At 41.4% G+C, this 21,980-nt stretch overlaps 1 protein-coding gene across 1 annotated transcript in view; it reads left to right on the top strand.

Annotated features, from left to right (window-relative positions):
* The window catches only part of DOCK4 (dedicator of cytokinesis 4), a 392,534-nt gene that overhangs the window by 301,746 nt on the left and 68,808 nt on the right, over nt 1-21,980 (top strand). The window contains 7 exon segments of the mRNA XM_019653023.1: nt 6,594-6,688; nt 14,648-14,723; nt 16,571-16,671; nt 17,102-17,219; nt 17,830-17,885; nt 18,730-18,760; nt 21,905-21,920. Coding sequence (XP_019508568.1) covers nt 6,594-6,688; nt 14,648-14,723; nt 16,571-16,671; nt 17,102-17,219; nt 17,830-17,885; nt 18,730-18,760; nt 21,905-21,920 — 493 coding nt within the window.

Raw genomic sequence — 21,980 nt, 5'->3', positions numbered from 1 at the left:
GGAAAATTATAACTAATAAGGGATAGGACACTAAAGGTCTGACATAACCTCACTGGTTTAATGTCGTAAGTCAAACTCTCTGTCCCCTCCCCTGCACACACGTAGAGCTTATCCCCAGAGGTAGCTGCTATTACCACACACGGGTGTGCCCTCAGAGACTCATTTTCTCTGCTGTATTCACATACACATTTTAATGGAATCATACTATTCATATTGTACAATAATATATCATGGGTGTTATATAGCCCCCTACAGCAGTCATTCTTCTGAAGCTTGTTATATGATGCCACATGATTGCTTCCTCTACTGATGGGCATTCGGGATGTTTCTGATTTTTGCCATTACAAATGATATTGAAAAAAAAAGAGAGAAAGAAAGAAACAATATTGCCGTGCACATATGTCTTGATGCATATACCTCTATGGACTTGTGCCCTCATTGCTATAGAGTGAGTTCCTGGAAGTGGGTCTGTTGGATCGTGGGATGTACGTGTTAAATCTTCATGGATACTGACAAATTATATATTGAGATTTCAAAATTCATATTTCTGTTGTTCTTTATTCCTAGCATCGCTTCTTTTTTCTTACCAATTCACAGAAAGGTTTGGCCTAGCATTTCCCAGTGGTTCTCTAAATCAAATGAGGTTTGCAAGTATGTAGTTCTCAAGTGGCTGCTAAGACTAGTGTTGCTCTAACTCCATTCTTGCTTGAAGAACCTGGCTGTCTCCAGGGTTACCATTGGAGTGGCTTCAGAATGACTTTTGAATGGGATGCCATTTCTTCTCCAGGGTCCTTGGGGACTTGTGTGTGAGTGGTGTTACTTTCTGTGTCGCAGACATGCGTAGGGGTGAGGACCTGCGGGCTGCTCCTCTGCGTGGTGAAGTCTTTCTTTTCTAGAACATGGCATTATTTTACAAGTGAACAAAAGCAAAAGCTAGGAAGTACTGAGGGTTCTTTTTTTCCTCCTTCTGTAGTCAGTGATGTTTTATTATGCACCCACCTTCTGCTGGGGGCTAACGTTCTGTCCACAGCCCGGCATTTTATGTATATAGAGAGCAGTGGGACACCTGTTCTTGGTTGATTAGGACTTTTCAGATAGAACCATGGGATCCTGCTTTAAGGTGTGAGATTATACGTGTTCTGGAAGTTATGTGCAACATTATTATAACCTTTCATTGTTGCCCAGGTACAACCCCCAGCTTTCAGAAGTCATATCTGATCAAGTCTCAGTTAAACTTTAGAGTCTGAGGAGTTCACAGTGGCCACAGGACAGAGCCCAGTCTCTGTGTCAGGTCTTTCCTGTACTCGGTCTACCTTCCAGCCTCCTTGTCCTCCAGTCCATTCCAAACACCCTTCGCTCCAGCCACTGAAGTTCTTGTGTGTCCCCAACAAGTCATATATATACCGGGGCTGCCAAAAATATGTAGACAAGTGGACACTTCGGTCAGCGTTGCTCAAGCAGGAGTTCACCGTAATCAGAATTGTCTGATCACTGATGGGAACCACTTCAAGCACCTCTTGTAATTGCAGAAGTCAAACAGGACTTGTATTCATCTTTTGTTATCGGTATATATTGAATATTACAATTTTAATAGTTTTTTCCTTTCTTAAAATGTGTATACATTTTTTTTGGCACTGTGTGTGTATGTGTGTGTGTGTGTGTGTGTGTGTGTGTGTATAATTTTTTATTCCTCTGAATCTTTTTTTTTGTCTACATGCAGTGTCCACTCCACCATTGCCTAATTTGTACCCCTGTTCATCCCTTCCCTGCTTTCAATGCACGCTATAAAATCCAGCTCAGGTAGCTCTTTCTTACGAAGCCTTCTCAGACTGAATGCTGCCCGCCCCTATGCTCTGTTAGCACGAAACAGTGCATCCTAATTATTTGTTTCCTTGTGTTCTTGATGACTGTGGGCTCGGGGAGAGCCGGGACTGTGTCACTGTGTCCTAAGCACAGAGCCTGGAACGTTCATCTTTGTAGAAGGAAGCAACCCTCTTAATAAAGGTCTGCTTGCTTCACAAGCCTTTGTTTTTTCTGTGCAGTTATTTTGACTTCGTCTTTATTTTATTACAGAAAAAATAGTTCTGTAGCTCTCAAAAATCAAAGACCATTTAGGAGTTATTTTTGCATAATGTACTTAAATATTCAATTTTAAGGATATGCATTTTAGTGTGATAATGATTATTAACACCCTTGAATTGAATTTAAAACCCGTATCAATGCTGTTATGCATTTGAAATTCGTGGCCAATTTTAAAAATAACATTGGACTGTAATCTCAATCATAAGTAAAGGAAATGTGTTCTTAGAAGGCACTGTCCCATCCATTGCTCTTGGCTTAAGGAGCAGTGTCCTGGTCTGTCTACCTGCCTCAGGATGGTTTCTTTTCTGGATTTCTTAACTCAAGGTTCCCGATCTCAGAATTCCTCTTCCTGTGTTTCAGCAATGCTGTTTCATATGCCTAATTCTTACCTATGCTGTCCTGATATCACAGTATCATGTGCAAACACAAGACAATTTTTATACATGATAGTCAGAAAATCCTTGTAAAACACGAATTGGGGGCTGTCGCATAGCTGCAGCAAACCCTTCTGTGTCCCCACAAGGCTCTCAGGATAAATTTTCCATCTGCTTGCCATGGAAAGGTATGCGGTTTCTTTCTTTATCTTTCCTTTTATCTTTATATTTCTTTATGCGGTTTATTTATCTTTGATTTGTCCCTATTTATGTCTCATTTATTTGTTTTTCTTTGGTCCCTATTTATTTTCCATATCTATCTATCTATCTATCTATCTATCTATCTATCTATCTATCTATCTATCTAGCCAGCCCTCTATCCATCTATCCATCCATCATTTATCCCTGTTGATCTTTCAGCTCTATTTCCTGCCACTGCCTGTGTCCGAGCAACCCCTGTTCTCGCTTGCCTCTGAGGCTTGCCAGGCGCTTTTTCCTGTGTGGAGTACATGGCCCTCAGACTCACTTTCGCTGGCAATGTGTTCATACATGTGTGTGGTTTTAGATGGACACTCATCTCTCCCGCAACAGTGTGAGCTCTGTGAAGGTGGAGACCACGTCCAACTTCCTGTGCTGAGGCATGTTGCAGGCGCTCCATAAACACACAGGGTGCCAAAAATGTACATACACGTTCTAAGAAAGGAAAAAAACTATTAAAATTGTAATACTCAGTATATCACAATAACAAAGATGAATACAAGTCATGTTTGTCTGCAATTACAAGAAGTGCTCAAAGTGGTTCCCATCAGCATCCAGACACTTCTGATTATCACGAACTACTGCTTGAGCAACATTGACCAGAGTGTCCACTTCTGTACAGCTTTTCGGCACCCCCGGTATTCTTGCATAATAAAGGATGTATCTTACCCCACTAGGTGTCCCCAGCATCTAGCACAGAGCCTGGCACATAGTAAAGCACCCGATGTACATAACTGAATAAGACATTAGTGGTCATTTCTGAAATCATAATGACTGCTCCTGCTTTATTTTCTGTTTGAATATGGGACTTTTTTGTTTTTTCTTTTGGAAGGTTTTCACATGAACTGTCTTACTTGAACCTCTTGCACTTCCGAAAAAGTATTTCTGTAAAGTATCAGCTCCCTGATTGTTTTTTTATTTGGAACCCCTACTTAAATCATAACCAGCAATGCAGTTTAATTAACTTGTCATGCTATCTGAAATAAACTAAAAGAGAAGTAAATAAAATAAAATAGAAGCTGCTCAGAGGCTGCCCATTAAAATGCTGGCATATGAGATACTTTTTGGGCTATCCAAACCAGAATATTATTGTAACAGTGTTCTTTTTTAAAACTATACAGTTAGTTACTTAGTTACTATGTGTGCAAAATAATTTCATGTATCTATGCAAAAGCACATATTTGCATAGATATGAACAGAGCTGAAAAGTACTTAGAGAGGACAAAGAAGTGCCACTGTATCTGGGAACAGAAGGATGGGGCCGCTGAAAATTGAGCATTCAGGTCTTGGTGCTTTAAAATATTGGAACTGAGTTTGAAATGAAACCCATTCCCAGCAATTGACGAGAAATACTTGCTGAACTAAACTCTATGGAAATGTCCCAGTGGAAGGTGTTTGTGTGACCATCTGATGAAACATTCACCTACAGTTTAGAAATAAAAATATTTGTGTACCACATGAATAGATAAAGATCATATTAACTTTTTTTTATCTCCTGTAACTACAAGGGACCTGGAAGCCCCCACATTTTCCCATTCCGAGAGCTCAAGTCTAAAGAGGTTAAAATAAGTTGCCATGGTATTTAAGCTAGTTACTTGCACAGCCCTGATTAAAATCTAGGTTTTCTGATTTTCAGTACGTTGTTCTCTTATTTTCATTATAAGCTTTCTGCACATCAATGTGTTTGGTTCTAGAAAGGTAGATGAAGCTCGAATGGATATTTCGAAAACTACTTGAGACAAAAAAAGTTTTCCTGGGGGAAGTAAAATGTTACATTAATACATAGGTATTGGCACGATGTCACCGGCTGCCATTTATTTTGAGATTAAGGGGAACAGGAAAACACCAAACCTGGAATAACTGTCCCTTAGTCCCCAGCATTACAAAACAACTACCACATTTGCTGGCCCATAAAACGGATGTCTTGCTTCCTTAGCCAATTCTTTCAGTCATTTTTTTCTCTGTGCAACTGATGTGACAACCCCCCTGCCTACAAATACACACACACGCGCGCGCNCACACACACACACACACACACACACACACACACACACACACACACATCGCTAAGGGCACTCCCTTCAATTTCCAATTCTTTTAAAACTTTTGAGGAGAAAAGATGGAAATTCAGTACACAGAGTTTATTTCAACTATTCCTAACTAATTGTGGACTGTGAAAAACAAATGACTCCCTACTTTCGTTCTTCTTTAATATCTATCTAAGTAAATGTAGCAAGGTAGGAAACTGAGGTGGAGTATACGCAAGCATCCGTTTCTGCAGGGGTTACATGTATTCATGTCTGGGAAACCCAAAAGAATCAACTGAAAACCCATTTAGAGTAAATTTTAGAAATTCATTGAAAAGGCTTCTCAGATTTACCTACCCCAAGGGAGGGCTAGAATGTGAGGTATTTCCCCAAATTATCTGACCTGCAGTGGAACACATTTGGGAAATTGTCTAGACGTGGCAGGGTCTGTCTGGCCTTTTAAAGACTGATGAACCGATGACCTGGTGGGCACATGTCCACATGGTGTGTACATGTCAACATATGTGTTGTTGATACCAAAGAAGCCAAAACAAATTCTTGTCAAAATATTTATGGGCTTGATCAGAGTTGTTAAAGTATGCTCACACACACACACACACACACACACACACACACACACACACACACACACACACACACTCACACCCCACCACATGTTTCTTAGTTTTTTTAGATTCTGTCTTCCTATCTTCTGGTGATGAGTGACAACCATAATCTTATATTCAAGTGGTTTACATGTTTAACATAATGTGTTGTTGGGTTTGATAAATAAAGTTCTTGTGGTTTTTAATTTTTTAAGTAACACCATGCTCTTGCCTTCAAGTTGTTAGAGATTTTCCTAGCAGCACTTAAGGTTACAAAAAAAACAACCAAAAACAACATATAAGTATTCTAGTTAATAAATCGAAGTCACAGCTGGATTGAGCCCATCTGTTTTTGAGAGGACAAGTGCCATTTCATCCATTACACGTGGTGTGTTATCTGCCTGATTCCTTTTTAAGTATAATGTGCTGTAGCGTTCTGGGCCCTAGGTATTGCAGTGTTTTAAGAAGAGATATTTCCATGTCTGTCAGGAGCTTCTTGTCAAGAGTGTTTCCGGGTAATCCGGTTAAAGATAACACCTTAGCAAATGCCACTGCCCTCAGGTATGGCATCTCTGTGAAGAATACCTGAACACTCAACTGTAATTGAAAAATAAATAAAAAATAAAGAAAACCTTCATACTGCTGTGGCTTCTGAGCACTCGTCACTGTGCCTGACTTATTGGTATTTGTCCCCTAGCACACCCCATCTGGTAAACTTCACGCAGTCCATTAATATTGCATTTTTGGAATGCCCTCTAAGGAACATGGGTTTTTGCATAAGATGCTTTTTAATGAACATAACTTTGTAAATTCTGACACCACTTAAAGGAAAGCAGAACTGGGCCAGGACTGTGTACAGTTTTCTTGAGTCGAAAAGTTCTGATGTTGACGACACTAGACTAGAAGAAAGAGAATATATTTGCCTGCTAGTCTTCTGTTGCTAGTTTTCCATTTTATTTCTAGAACCTAAATTTTTGGAGCTTGTGAAAAGAAACGAAAAGTCATGTCCACTGTGCATGAGAAAGAGAGCAGGGGGCTTGTGGGCAGGATGGGAAACAGATTGGGGCTGAGAATGGGAAGTCAAGGATTCCTTCTGGGTCAAGTTTTCAACTAAGGTTCCCGTCTTCTCTGTCACTGCTTTAGAAATGGTAATAGCGGCAGTCTGCATGTGTGCGTGTATGTGCATGTGTGTGCGTGCTGACAGTTACAATGACTCAATAAAATGGTCTGTTTCCTTCTTACCCAAGGATTTCCTGCTGCAGATATTTACTGTCTTCCGGATATTGATCCGCCCAGAGATGTTTCCGAAGGACTGGACAGTTATGCGCCTGGTGGCTAACAAGTAAGACGTTTAAACTGATGGTACTTGCAGCTCATGGTTGAGGGGTCGAGCCAAGGACAGCATGACCTTTTTAGCTGGATCTCAAGTTCGAAACCTCCAAGTCCTGGGGTTCTTTTTCTTTGCCTCTGAATTCACATCACTCACTCTTTTTTGTTTTGTTGTTTTTTTCAATTTATTACTGTTTGTTTTAAATAGGTGTTAACTTGGCTCAAAAAAATCACGCAGTATAACAGGATGCACTGAGAAGTGCTACTCCACCTACCTCGGTTATCCCCTACACCAGCCTGTCGTAACCACTCTGGTTAGTTTCTTGCTTGTCACCTCAGTGTCCCTGCATGCAGGGCCTAGCAGGAAGCAGAGTATATATGCTATCCTACACGATGCTCTTTCCTTTCCAAATCCTGGCAGCTTTTCCTCATTGATACAGAGAAAGCCCATCTTCCTTTCCTGTTTTTATTTCTTAATTTTTTCTTTTATAGCTATATAATATTCCACTGAATGGATGTACCATAGTTTATTTAACCAGCCCTGTTGCTGGACACTTGAACCATTTCTGATGTTTCTTCATTCATTTTAACTGAGCAGACTACTTGTGCTGAGTGCTGGGAATCACATCTGACCCCGACTCGGACGTGTGCCTTTTATACATCTAAGTGACATGGCCAGTGGGGAGTTGAGAATTGTGCTCTGAACTACAGGCAGACTTTTGGGGGAGTTCCGATGTAAAGTTGAATCTCAGAGGTGCTGAAATGAGCTTGTGGTAAGCACATCAAGCAAAAAAGCAGCCTGAGGTCAATGCTTGAAGGGATAGGAGTGAGGAAAGCATCTGGGGGCAGTCAGAAATGCAGGAGCCGTTCCCGAGCGGGAGTGTCCCGGGCTGATCTGCTCCCTTCCGTCCTGTCTCTGACGTTTCAGGGTTACAGAATGCAGATTAAGTTCTTTAGGAAACTGGCCTGGTCTTTACTTGCACACTTGTAATTTAGCCCATTTCGTAAGCACTCTTACTTTCCAGTCCATATTTGCATGCTTCTCCTTTCTCTTCTCCAACCCCCAACAGCCTGGTTGGGTTCTCCAGGTATCTGTCCACAGGTCAGAGACACCCTGGGTCCCCCCAAGGTGCCCAGGTAAGATGGTGGTAAGAGCCCCAGGAATATAGGATTTGGTTTTGCCTATTGGTTAGGCATTAGACATGCCTAATATGGCTGGTGCTGCAGTATACATTTATAGACATGGAGGTGTTAAAATGATTTGATAAAAACTTTGTGAAGTAGCAAATAGTGAAATATGGCATATTATGTTTTACATAAGTTCAGAAGCAGCTTTTCCATTTTGAAGACTAATTGAGACTCCTGAAATAGTTCTCTTTAGCGTTTAGCATATTTAGTTTGATATCTGTTGAGTAGAATCAAGTATCTATTCATCTGGGCGTCCAGATGCTACACATTTCCGTGGGAGCTGTTGGTCACATATCTGGCTTTATTACCAGAGCTCAAACATTCTGGGGGCCTGAGAGGACTCCATGGGGAGCCAGGGGGCCAGAGCGGAAGGGGTCCCACTGCTGACATCAGCACACAGCATCATCCTTGGGTCATTCTGCCTGCCCCGTGTGCGCAGGGATATTTTGACTTGAATTAGAATTTTCAATGGCAGAAATTCAAACTGAAAGTAAATTTGACATTTTGTTCCTTACGTACACAGGCTCTGCTTGAGCTTCCTGAAAACCATGACAACCAGGAGGTTTTTTTGATATGAAATGCCATCTCTCTCTGCCTCACCTCAAAAGCTCTACTCCTGTGGTCACACAAGTGGGTGACAGAGCTGGACGTATACAGCCTGCTCTTGAGAAAACACATTGGGTTCAAGGTTGTCATCTACAGTGTTAACCAAAGAGGAATGTGATTTTGTTTGCGATGAGCTCTATGTAATACATCTACACAGAACATTGCTTCCATGGCAAACCCAAGAAAAACAGCCACTAACCTTCACTAAATGCAGCAATGTCATCCCATTGTCACCCGAGCGGTGCCAATAGGACTCACCACTGCTTTTCCCCTGACAGTGGCAGGTCCTGCCTGTTCTCTAGACAGGACTCCAGGGCCTGGGGAAGCACCTGCCCTCTGCTGTTCTTCTCCGCCTCCTTCCCTCTTATCCGCCATCTCCCATTCAAATGACGAAAGCATATGAGATGTTCTCTTGCTTTATAAATACAGTAGAGTCCAGAAGTAAGCCTTCAACTACTTGAGCTGTGTCTGTAAAGAAAATATCAACTTCCATAATATGGGGAGAAAACTGCATTTCTGAAATATGTCGAAGACCCATTGTATATGTTAAAGAGCATACACTGGAAAGAAAAAGTTCCCTTTTGCCCAACTGTAGACGCAAGTAGCAGGAGCTAGATCTGCATGTCTGAGGTTGACCTGTTTTTTCATGCAGCTAACTTTCTTAGACAGATATTTGATCAGGGCCCCTCCCAGAAGCATTTTAATGCCAACTCCCACTTTTCCTGCCCACTTTTCTCAAATTGATAGTAACTAGCTGAAGTCGCCCTTGTCCCACCCTTGAACTCAACTGAGTAGCTCAGCCCTCAGAATACATATTATTTTACGTGCTGGTCCTTTCTCCCTGTGTTTTCAAGGGAGTTAAATGCCCTTAAGTTTCATTCATATACGGTGTTGTCCCCAATTCTGTAGCTTCCGTGCTTCGTGTGAAGTTCAACCAAAAGCTGTGACCAGACACACCTTTTGTTTCGTGCCACCTGAATGTCTCGTATTGGGTGACAGTGTTTCCAGGTGAAATTTCACGAGGACAGGAAGCGTGACTTCTCTTGTTTGCTTGCAAAGCTGTATTGTGCCCCTGGGAAGTTCTTGGTGGATGTTTTGGATGAGGACAAGTGCTCAGTCCAAGAAAGATGGAGCATAAGGGAGATGAAAACGAAGTACCAAAAATACAGGACACTTGGAGACTAGTTTCTCTCCACCCCCTTCCCATACATGTTGCAAAATACAGTACAAAAATAAAGTCACAGCTTTATACATATTTTCAAGGAGATGAATCTTATAACAGACTTACTTACTGAGGAAAGTCAAAACTCGTTGGCCCCGCCATTGAAATTTCAGGCCCTTATTTTATCTTGTGCATGTTGGCTTCAAACGTAGCATACATTTTCTTTTGTATTTTTTTTCTCCCACCAAAAACACTGAATTATTTAGTCGACTATTACCTTTAACTTTCAAATGAGACCTGTATAGTAAATAAGTGATGTATGCAATCAAAGGTTCTTAGGGGAAGTCATCCATTCCTTCATGGACCCATTCATCCTGCAAATATTTCCCAGTGCCTAATGTATAAACTAAATGCCACAAAGAAAGAGCATGGCTCTGTGACATGTTCTGAAAGGAGCTTCGTTCTGGACTGGGATTGGAGGGACTTTCATGAGGGGGTGAAAATGAGCTGACAGGAAAAGCAGGAGTTAACAGGTGAACAGCAAAGGAAGAACGTCCTTGTCAGTAGGAATAGCACAGAGAAAGGTCCTGTGGCCACTGACGATGGCACATTCAAGGAGCTGAACGATTTAGTGTGGCTAAAGCATGAGGACGGAAGGAACTGGTGAGATGAGGTCAGAAGAGGAGCACAGGGCCCGGACCTTGGGGGACAGAGACACAAAAGAGAAGCCAGCAGGGGCCAGTCAGGAGCAAACCAGGTAAGAGATGAGGATGGCTTGAACAGGTGGGTGGCAATGACGGTGGCGAGAAGATCGATTTTGAAGATAGGGATGACGAGACTTGCAGATGACGGGATGTGAATGGAAGAGAAAAGAAATTGAAGCTGGCCCTTGGAATTCTGGCCTGAACTTAAGGACGGCTGATGGTGCCATTACGTAGACGGGAAATACTGAGAGAGGAGCCGCGTTGTGGACGAGGTGAAGAATATGATGTGGAACACAGCATGAGATGCTGTTAGATATCCAGGTGGATGTGGAAGGGGGGCCAGACATGCGTGCATGGGACTCAGGGAAGAGGGCAGGGCTCAGATGCACGTTCGAGGGTCCCAGCAGGTGGACAGTATGTGACACCCTGGAACTAAACGAGAGCACCCAGGAAGTGCAGACGGAACAGACCGAAGGACAGGACTGGGCCCTGGAACGTGCCAGAACGTTAAAGCTCGGGACGAGCAGAAGCACCCACCAAAGGAGGGTAGGAGGGACAGCCAGGATATGCGATGAGAACCAGCAGAGCGTCAGATCCTGTGAAGGAAGGGCTGTTAACAGCTGCTGGGAGCTGGGGAAGGCGAGACTGACAGTTGGCCCGGGGCTTGGTGTAGGTACTGGTGACCTTGACAAGTGTGGTTTCTCTCAGCGGAGTGGTAGGAGGTGAGAAAGCCTTATCAGCGGGGATGGAAGAACAGGTGGGAGTTGAGAAAGTGAAAACAGTCATTCTAGGCAGCTCTTTAGAAGAGTTTTGTTATAAAAAAGAGCAGAGAAATGGGTCTTGAGTGATTATCAGGTTGGAGTAGTTTTCAAAAAGACGGATTATAGGAGATGAGGTGTCTATAGGGGAGAAATAGCCGAGCTTGGAGATACTCCCAACACCGCGGAATGTAGGGGCAACTGGAAAACTGAAAAATCAAAGGAAATGACTGATTTCCTGTGTACCAGTCCTCTTTTATGTACGTTTTCTCATGCTGTGCCCGTAGATTACGGCTTTCAGAAGTAAGCCTTGTGCCTGCATTTTTCTGGCAGATATCAGTAATTTGACTATTTATAGTAACAGATTGCAAACCATTTTTGGCTATTGAATGGAAGCACTGAGATTTGAAATGTCCCTATATTCAGAAACTGAGTCATGAGTAAAAGAATAAGACCAAAGGAGCCACGTGCTCCTGGATAAATCGGAACAAGTGCAGAAAGATCCCTAAACACCACAGGAGTCCACTAGAATGAAGGAGCCAGGATGTGACAATGCATTCAGTGGCTTGGGGACCCGGGTGCCAGGAAACCGACTCAGCGCTGAGTTACCATCTAAAGCTCTAGGAGGCGCCTCTGTGACTTGGGCTGAATGCTATAAGCATAAATGAAAAGCAGTTGAAGTCCAGTCCTGTTAAGATCTTTCTAGCCATGTGGAAGTCTTATTTTTAGAGGTCTTGCCCGTCTTCACAGCAAACACATTAAGTAGACTCGCATGCCACATTAGATCTATTTAACTGAAGAAAAAAGAGGGATGAACAGTTTTTGCATTTCGCTTTTTAAATATTGACCCATGAATAAATCAGTTAATGCCAATTGGCTGTGATTTCTCAGCATTTCTGTATATTTAGGAATTCTCGTGAAGTTATAAAAAGTAACCTGCAATTTTTTTTAGTGTAATAGAAGTTGCATGAATATTAAATTGGACAATTAATGAAATTGATAATGCTGCATTCTGTGGACATGTGATGAACCATTTTTTAGTTTTCATTTTAGTTTTTGTTTTTAATCCTGTAACACTGTTTCAGAGCTCAGCATCTCCCAAAGCCCCTGAAAGGCCCTGGGCCCTGTGCCTGTTGGGCCTCATGATAAGGCAGCCTTGGTAAGAGGATGAGGCAAGCCCTATTGAAGAGCCACAAAAATAGCCATTGGCTGAAAATTCTAGAAGCCAGGAGAATGTAGAGCAGAGTTTGCTGGAATGTTTTACTAACTGTCTAGAGCCCTGCTCTTCAAAGGGCGGTTGGGAGTGGGGGGGTGCGTGCGGGGGNATGGCCTTAATTCTCAGTGCAGTTCCTGGACCAGCAACATCAGCATCACCAGAGAACTTGTTTGAAATGCAGGTCAGTAGGCCCCACCCCAGGCCTGCTGAGTCACCTTCTGCTTTGAACTAGCCCAGCAGATGCCCAGGAAAGGTTGAGAGGCACTGCTCCATCTAGTTCAAGGGCAGTTCTAGAAGCTGAGCGTTGTGTCTGTGCGTGTGGCAGCCAGCATCTAAATAACAAGTGGGTGACCTCTGCCATGGGCTAGCCTCTCACTTGGAGATTGCGTCTGCTGGCTCCTTCCACGGACATCAGGCCCAATAATCTAAATCCCAGGTGTGTCATGTTTCCCCCGACATTAGGGGTTGTTTCTGGACCAAAATCCAAGCTGGGCTTGTGGGCCGGAGGTGGCTTTTTATGCAAAGCTCAGGTGTAGAGAGACTGTGGATTTCTGCACTGAATGCCTAAGCAGGAAGGCTGTGCTTAGAACCACGTATTAAGGATGCACATTTTGCTTCTCTAAACTTCGAGGTCCAATGATTTTCTGCTAGATGCTGAGCAAAGAACCGCTTCCTTGCCTGGTCGCATTCTATTCTCTGATAATTAAGCTTTCATTTCCTTCAGTAAGATTTGAGTCAACTCCTTGGGGACCTTTGATGATTTCTTCATTATCATCATTGACTTTGCCAGTGTCGGTGGAAAATTGCCACTTACTCTGCTATTTGTAGGCGACTTACCTCTTTGATATGAAATTCACATCTCCGTTGTGGGGGCCAAAGACGCCTACCATGCCTCTCAGTCGCGTAGGCTTTGCTGATACTCAGCTTTCATAGGAAGATGCCTCGGAAGATGAAAATGCCCCGCAGCGTACATGCGTGCCTGCAGTGCCCAGTCCTGGTGGGGCAGCTGCCCATGACATGGCGGCTTTTTCCCTTTCCCCTTTCTTTGCCTTCAGCGCCGACATCCAACCCTCCAACCCTGTTGCCTTGAAAATGTTCCCTCACCCCCACGGGAAGGCTGTAATTGTTAGTTTTCCAGCAGGTAACAAAAATGAACGTTTATGTCCTTCAAAGACTCTAGATATTTTTCTCACTAGTAAATGTTCTTCCAGTCTATGTTTTGCCAGTAGGATAATGAAGGTGCGACGTTGGCGGGGTGACTTTTTTTTTGTTTTATTGTGTTTTACCTACGGTCATACACCTGTGTCCTTCATTCCAAATCCTGTGATGAGAGCTGGGCCTCATCATGTCACCAGCACTCCGGTGGGCGTGCGTCTCAGAAAAGACCAATGAGGCTTTCAGTGTCAGCCATTTATGCACTGGGGTCAGCTGACAGTAGTTTGGGGCATGGCCTACCTTGTTTCGCTCTAATACTGTAGCTAACGTCAAATGAACCAATTGAAAATGCATTTAATTTTGCATGTATATTCTTACAGCTCCAAACAGGAGCAGATTTTGAACAAGTTACATAACTCTAGACTTAATCACGAATGCTTACCAAATCCTGTTCTCATCTCCCTCGCAGGGTCCATCTGGCCGCATGTGCAACCCCTGGCAGGCTTTTCCTAATTCCTCCAGCCCTGAGGTGCCCACTTCTCTGAATTCCTGTAACGCTCACTGTCAGTTTCCCACAGCGTAGTGCTGGGGTACAGGCAGCCTCTGCAGCCTGTAGTTGTGTCTTTACTGGGCGTCTTGTCGCCACAGCGAGGGAACCTGATCCCCATAGCTCTCGTATGTCCCCTGGTACCTGAAACGGAGGGGAGCAGAGAAGAGACCTACTAAAAAAGGATAGAATTATCATTTTCTCCTCCCCATTTCATCTTTGGGCTCCATTTTTTCCCCTGTATTTTTAAAAAAGTGTGGCTTTCCTCCATGTAAATCAAATATGGGGTATTATATTTGTGTTCAATCATTGGCTTCGTTCAGAAATTAATAAAAGCATTATAAAACATTAAGAGATTCATGCATTTGGGTCTGAGTCATGGAGCCATAAATGTTTCTGTATGTCATTACAAAGAACCTGACTTCAGTGATAGATTTCTTTTTCTTTGTTTTTGGGGGGTTTTTTTGCCTGGCATTGCTTTTCTTTTTTATTTCGAATATGAATTATGTAATATTGCTCCACAGGCTTACTGAAGAAGGTTTTCTTTTATCTTCGTTGCTTTTTATTCTTATCTAATAAATGATTTTCATTAATGTGAAGTTTCCAACTTAATATGTATTCTTTTTTTATCATTAGTGTTATTATTACAACAGTTCTGTACCTGTCAGATGCACTTCGTAAGAACTTCTTAAATGAGAACTTTGATTATAAGGTAAGTAAGGATCTATTTAGATGACTATCCTGCATTGTACTCAGGAAATTACGTTACGTATTTTCCTTCCGGTAATAATAGGAAAATAAATGTATTCCAGCTACCTCAAATTAATCGTGGGCCATTTTAGTTTTAATTGTGAATAATATTAGAAGAGTTTTCATACATTAGTGAACAAGTTAGGGCTATAATTATGCTTCTCAACCTGGTGGAAATTATAGTGTTCAACAGGAAACAGTTCTTTTTTGTTGCCATGAATTTTAGTTCTTGTTCTTTTCTGTGTGATCCCCATGCATGTCCCAGGGTACTTAGAACATAGTGTTTTTAAGACATATCTTAAAATAGAGTTTATATGAAGAAAACATTTACAAAGTAAACCCATTACTTCCTTTACTTCTCTATCTCCCATTTAAAAATAATAAATTAATGAAAAGGAAAAAAAAAGATTAGTAAGATTCGTTAGAGCAAAACTCTCTGTCCATCTGTAATGTAATGTGATATGCCTGGGTCTCTAAGACTTCTTGATATTCTAGCTTTTAAATGGTAAATGGCAGAGATGAGTAGTGCTCGTCTTAGCTTCCCTTTTTAATGATATCTGCATTTTTTGGCATCATTTTTCTTATTCTCTTTTAAATAACATTTTCCAAGTTAAGCATTTAATAAAATTTCCTTATTGGATAACTGGAAAATACAAAAATATCACAAATACATAAAAACCAATGTAACTATAATGGTTGCATAATATTTCTTTATATCATACCTTATAATAAACATCAAAACTTCATAATCAGAGCTCTATTTTTTAATATTTAGGTTGTTTCTACTATTTCGTTCTTATAAATTACTCTGTTGTGTACATTCTTACAAAATAAAACTTGGCACATATCCCTAATTATTTCTTTGGATAAATGTAAGTGGGATTGTTGCGAGAAAGGCTGCACCAATCATATTCGTTTGCCTGTATCTACACTAACTCTGGAAGAGGCCTCTTTTTGTTTGTTTTTGACAAGTTCATGAAGAAAAATATTTTTTGCTTTAATTTGCATTTCTTACTAATTATTAGTTATTGACCAGTTAGTAACTAAAATTCATATTTTGTGAGTTGCCTTTGGACCTTTTTTGTTCCCTGTTTTGCCGTGGTTTTATGTTTATTTTTATTTGTAAGAGCTCTTTATGTATGAAAGTTATTAATCCTTCATAATATCTCTCCTATTTATTTTGAATTTTATAGAGAAGTAGTTTCCTTTTTTTTATGTCCTACATGATTTTGGTTAAGTTTGTTGCCAGGAATTTTATTCTGATCTTTTTCTGATGCTATTTTGGGGATAAGAAAACGTTGACTCAAAACATTTGTCTGGGCAGGGAATTTTTATATATACTGTCTGAATTTAAAGCAATTAGCATATCCAAAAAAATATATGCATTTTTTGAGTTCTACATTAAAAGAAGTTCTAAAAATGAATTCATACAGGAATAAAGTAATCCATCTTATACCACTGCCTCCCTGGAGACATATAGACAGGTTATAAGAGAAACAAAACATGCACTGTTTAGCATATACCAGAGGGATACAACGTTGAAGCAATATATAAAAAGATAGTATGTATGTGGTTAGTTTACTTCTTTGTTGTAGAAAATGTAAAGCAGACATAAAGGTGGAGAGAGAATAGTACAAGGAACCCCCTGGCACATATATTCAGCCTTCCGCATTATCAATTCAGGGCCAATCTTATATCAGTTCTACCCCCATCCATTTACCACGTTTGAACTGAATCTAAGACATTATGTCACTTTGCCTACATATTTCTGTAACACCATAGCATTTAAATATTTTGTTCTTGTTTTAGATCTGGGATTCCTACTTTTACCTCGCAGTCATCTTTATAAACCAGTTGTGTCTGCAATTGGAGATGTTCACACCTTCCAAAAAGAAAAAGGTGTTGGAAAAGTAAGTACCAGTATATGATCAGGTGGGAACATGAGGCCTATCCACCGCGGCCCCTTCTAAAGAGTGTTACGTTCCAATGGTTCATACGCCAGATGTCCATAACTGGAAATTACAGTGGGGAGGTGATGACCAAGAGGACAAGAAGCAGTGTTTTCTGGAAATTTCAATATTTGGAATTTATGTAAACTTTTTTTTGTCCTCAGTCTTTCAGAATTCAAAATTACTACAGAAGTGGTAATTATGAAATGAATCGGTTTTATTGAAGGATTTATATGACGCTATGAATTAGAGGCATCCCGACATGTACATTAAACACCTTTAATTAAAAAACATTTTGCCTGTTAACTCAGAATGATAGATTGTTTCCTAGACACAAACACTTCTTTGCTCTGGGGGCTTTGGATCAGGTTTGGTTTCTGTTCCGTTTCAGGTATGGTGACATGCGGGTGACAATGGGCTGTGAAATTTTCAGCATGTGGCAAAACCTAGGTAAGTGATGAAAAGGGAAGCCACCTCCATTTTCCAAGCTCATCACTATACCTTTAAGTGTACAAATGAAGAAGGGCAATTTACCCGTGACAGCATTTGAAACCAAATGTCTAAATCAATAAAGATGGCTGTGAAAAGCACCTGACACATTGGCACTGTATAGGGTGACAACTCATTCTTTAAATTAGTGTCTGTCTGAAAAATCCCCTTCTCTTTGTGTGTTTCATTATTATCAAATGACAGATTTTATAATCTAGTATTGCTCCAGTAATACACACCATTTTAGCAATGAGCTAACCTTTCAGAATCGGGGACTGTAACTACTCAGGATTTCTAGAACTCTGAATTGAGGCTATGAATCATAACAGATTTAGATTAAACTTCACAAGACACTGACTTGAACATCACTAGTCGTAAAAAACTTGAAACCATTGACCTATGTCATAAGAAGTATAGCCAAAGGAGTGAAAAGCGTCCGCAGTTGCTGAGAAACTGTTAGACTCATTTTTGTTAGTCGGCCGCAGAAGACAGAGCACATTATTCCAGCAAATTGATGATCCAGGTATGGTGACATAGAAGAGAATAATATTTGGAAAATAAGCTGCTTAAAAATCTCATTAGCGTAGGGTTGCTATTTACTTATTTAATATGGTATGTTAACTATGCAAGTTGGTAGGATTCGTTTACTACCACTGCACTGTCATTCCTCCTGGTGATTTATGGAAGTGATGGACCTATCGGAACTGAACTGAACGTGTAATGACCTGGACGTATCTTTCCTGTTGGACTCATCCAAGCACAGCTTGGAGGTGGCAGGGTATGTTTTCTGTAAGTGAAAATAGAACCATTATTATTTTACTTACATTCATGTTACAGAGTGATTTTTGACCCAGGTATGTATAATTCTCAAAAGAAGCCTTGTAATAGATAATTGAGCGCAATGTTTGATACTTGCTGGTAATTTCAGGAAAAAAAATTAAAGTGTGAGTTAGCACCTTGAGTGCAGCCTCCAGCTGTCTAAGATGATGTGTCTTTAGATCCAGCTCCAAAATACGATCAGTTTTGTCTTATTTGAAGTGTGCTCCTCTCCATGTTCAGGTTTTTGTGGATGTTTTGTGTCCTTGTTTTTCAAAAGTCGACCGAGGCCCTCGGAGTGTCCAGATTGGATTTGGCATTAATTTAGCATGCTGTTTTCCCAGGAATGATACCTTGAAAAGCTGTCATGGTTGTTTCGGCTTTTGTCTGAGCTCAAATGAGAAGACTAGGACACAGTCGTCAGGGTTACCAGAATGTTCGGAACAGGGCAGTCTCCTCTTCTGGATAAATCTTCGCATTGCCACGTCTGGTTATTTCCACGTGAACCTTTGTCCAGGGCAGGGTAGCTGTGCATTTAGGCCCGTGGCCCTCGGCTTAACCTCGAGTCTCCCTGAAGATGGTCCTGCACATGTCATAAACTGTTCTCTTCCGTTTTGGCTTCAAAACAAAAACTATTTCTAAGCCTCTGGGTTTTAGGTGAAAGTACTTCTTTGTTTTCCTCAGAAACCTAGAGAATGTGAAAACCCTGTGGAGCATGCTGATCCCCATAATGCATTATTCCTCAGTTCTGGAATGGGGGGACTCTGTAGACCAGCAGCACCCATCACCCAGAAGCTTGTACAGAACGCAGATTCTCTGGTTCTGCCCCAGACCCCCAGAATCAATCTCTGAGAACCTCTGAGAGTGGGGTACAACCTCCTGAGTTTCCACTTGGCTACAGGTTGAAAAGCACTGCTTCAGACAACACTACCCCCTTTCTCTGGTTTCCCAGCCCGAAAGACTAGCCCAGCCCAGCTCTAGCGCTCCGTTAGAAAAGGCTCATTATCCTCCCTGAACTACAGATCCCAGCATGACCCAGTTTAGGAGGGTGAGGATCCCTTTCTGCTCCGTTCCTGGGTTTCTGTGCGATGTCCTCAGAGTTGTGTGCTGACCTTTCTGAGACTTCCGGAAACATCAGGTGAATTCTAAAGGTCATTGCTCTTGTATAGCCAGGAGAATTGGAAAGTGTTCTGCAGTGGTAAAGCCTCTTCCCAACATAGATGTGTATAAAGTGATAAGAGAAAGTAAGCATTCAGGGTACTAACTGAACCCCTGTTCTGGACCTTAAGTCAGCTTGTTACTTGGGAATGTCAAAATACATTAGTTATAATGTGGTTTGCCTATAAATTTAGTATTTTCAATACGAAAGGAGAATTTTTTTCAGCTAATTATACATTTTCATTTTTTAATGGAACAGACTAGTGAATTCAGTTTAACATAGTTCACGAAGCACTGGGTATTTGTAAGTTATTTGGGGCGATACAAGAAGAAATGGCCCATACCCGTTAAGAGCTTAGTTATTAAGTCTTATATTTTAAACTTTTCCTCCAATGTATGTGGAACAGGAAGAAGCTAGATATAGACGAATTCACGTTTTAGTGGAGCAAGTAAGCTTTTATGATTTCATAAATCAAGGTCCTCAATCGTTTTTAATAGAAACAAAATACACCAAGTTTTAAAAAATAAATTGAGGAGAGGAAATGCCCAAAGTCACTAAATACACTTTTTGCCACTTGGAACTCTCCAATTGGTCTATTTGGAAACAGATTTTGCTGGACAACATTTTTAAGTCAGATTTTGGTCATTGGTGTTTAGTTCAGATGTGCGGGAAATCTTCCATATGCTAGAAATAACTTGGTTTTGTGTTCTGTTGAGGACAAGGAAATAGGGCACCTGCAATTTAGTGATTAGTCTACTTTTAAATATAAAGCTGTAGGATTTTCAAATCCGATTAGTATATCTCCTAGATTTACCTGTGAGTTATGGATCAGATGGTAATTCTGTTTTTAAGCTCTGAGATATCACCATCCTGTTTTCCATAGCCACTGTATCACCTCCTGTTCCCACGAACACTGCACAGGGTTCCAGTTTCTCCATATCTTCGCCAACACTTGCTGTTTTCTGTGGGGTTTATATATATATATACATATATATATATTAGCCATCTCATATGTGTGAGGTGGTATCCCCTGGTGGTTTTGATAAAACAATTCATTTTTGAAGAGTAAAGACCGAGTAGTGATACGTGAGCGCCTTTCCTTAAGTGTTATTCCTCAGTATTTTCATTTTCTAAATTGAAGGACTAAAAATGTTCTGTCAAGAGAGGGAAGAAGGCATGAACTCACCCCCACCCCCCTCATTTGTACATTCGTACCAGCACTTGCGAGAATCGTCTGTAAAGAAAGGGCTAGCCTTCACCACCATGGCCCACATTTGGGTTTCATCGCTCCGCGAGGTTACATTTTTCTTTCTATTTTTAGTGGAACTGACACTCTTACTAAATATAAAGCGGCTCTTTCTTCCACTTTGCAAACACAGCATCTTGTAACTGCTGTAGAAAAATCAATACTTTCCTAACAGGCTGCTCTGTGTGCATAAATATAAAACCCCAACAGCCCAAGTGGCAGGTGCCCTAAATACTTCAAAATACAACCATGTGGCTGACAATTAGAGAAGGAGGGAATCTACTAACTCTGCGATTTAAGGAGAAATCATTTCAATGAAGTTTATTTGGCTGTTGCCTTACAGGGTTTGCTCAAGCTTTTGCTTTGCGGGTGGCTAGGAATGAAATCTTCTGTGGTGGAGAGCTTGTACAGGTCTGCAGATTCTGTGTTCCCAAGGTGTTTTCCGCAAAGGAGACTACGCTTGTGCATTCGTGCACCAGGATGTAAGTGTAGGTGTGGCCTCTCCCCTGTCGGTAGAAAATGAGGCTCCAAAATGTAGCGTGTGGACTTTGGATCGTGATGGAACGACACCAACTATGTATAAGTGGCGTGTTTTAAGGCAATCGGAATTTTTCGTATAACTTGGATTTGAGATTAAGGAATTGTCGTTTGCCTTTGTTAAGTGAGGTAAAGGCATTGTGATTCCATATTTATAAAATGTCCTGCCTGTGAAAGGTGCTTACCGATGTATGCACAGGTAGAATGATATGATGTCTCGTTCGCTTAAAATACCCCCAGGGGCAGGGGAGGAATACCTGGGGTGACAGGTGAGACAGGATTGGCAGAAAATGTTGATAATTGTTGAAGTTAGAGGATGGGTGTGTGGGGATTTGTTTTACCATTCTTTGTAATTTTGTGTACATCTGAGGTTTTTCACAGTAAAACATTTCAAAAACAGGCAAATCAGGTTGTAAAATGTCTATTAATGGAAGGTATTTTTGAAAAAGAGATTCAAAAATACTCAAGCAAATGGTCATAAATAAGATCAGTGCATGTTGATAATGTTCATCAGAGAGGCCAAAGGATGCCAGGCTCAGGAAAGATTAAACATGGAGGTCATCGTGTAAGGACTCTGAATTTCATTCCACCACCAACAGCCATAGGAGAGCCATCGGGGCTGGCAGATTCTATTTTGTTTTATCTTTCCTGCCTCTCTCATCCCCCTTCCCCCACATCCCAAAAAACTCTGCAAAGGTTTGGTCTTCCATAGTGTCAAGCCTGCAGGGAGGCCCTCCCAGTTTTCAGTCACGTGCCAAGATGGCCGTTGTCTTTTGTACACGGTCCCTTCTGTCCGGGGCTCCCTAGAGCACAGCATCTGTGGCTAGACAGCTGAGCGCCTGCAGCCACCCTCTGGGGCAGGGTCATGGAGCAGGTGTCAGGACTTGCCAGCCTTCATCTCTGTGGGAGTCTCCTCCCCCCTTTTCTCTCTCTTCCCCTCACTTCAGGACATCTGGGAAAAGCGTTGAGTGGGTTCAGGCTTTTACAAGTGACAGTAAGAGTGATTGAGTTCAGGTTGCTTTT

The sequence above is a fragment of the Hipposideros armiger genome, unplaced genomic scaffold (genome assembly GCF_001890085.2).
Source record: "Hipposideros armiger isolate ML-2016 unplaced genomic scaffold, ASM189008v1 scaffold_192, whole genome shotgun sequence".
NCBI lineage: Eukaryota > Metazoa > Chordata > Mammalia > Chiroptera > Hipposideridae > Hipposideros > Hipposideros armiger.
The sequence above is the reverse complement of the archived record's forward strand: the minus strand, read 5'-3'. Positions and strand labels throughout refer to the sequence as shown.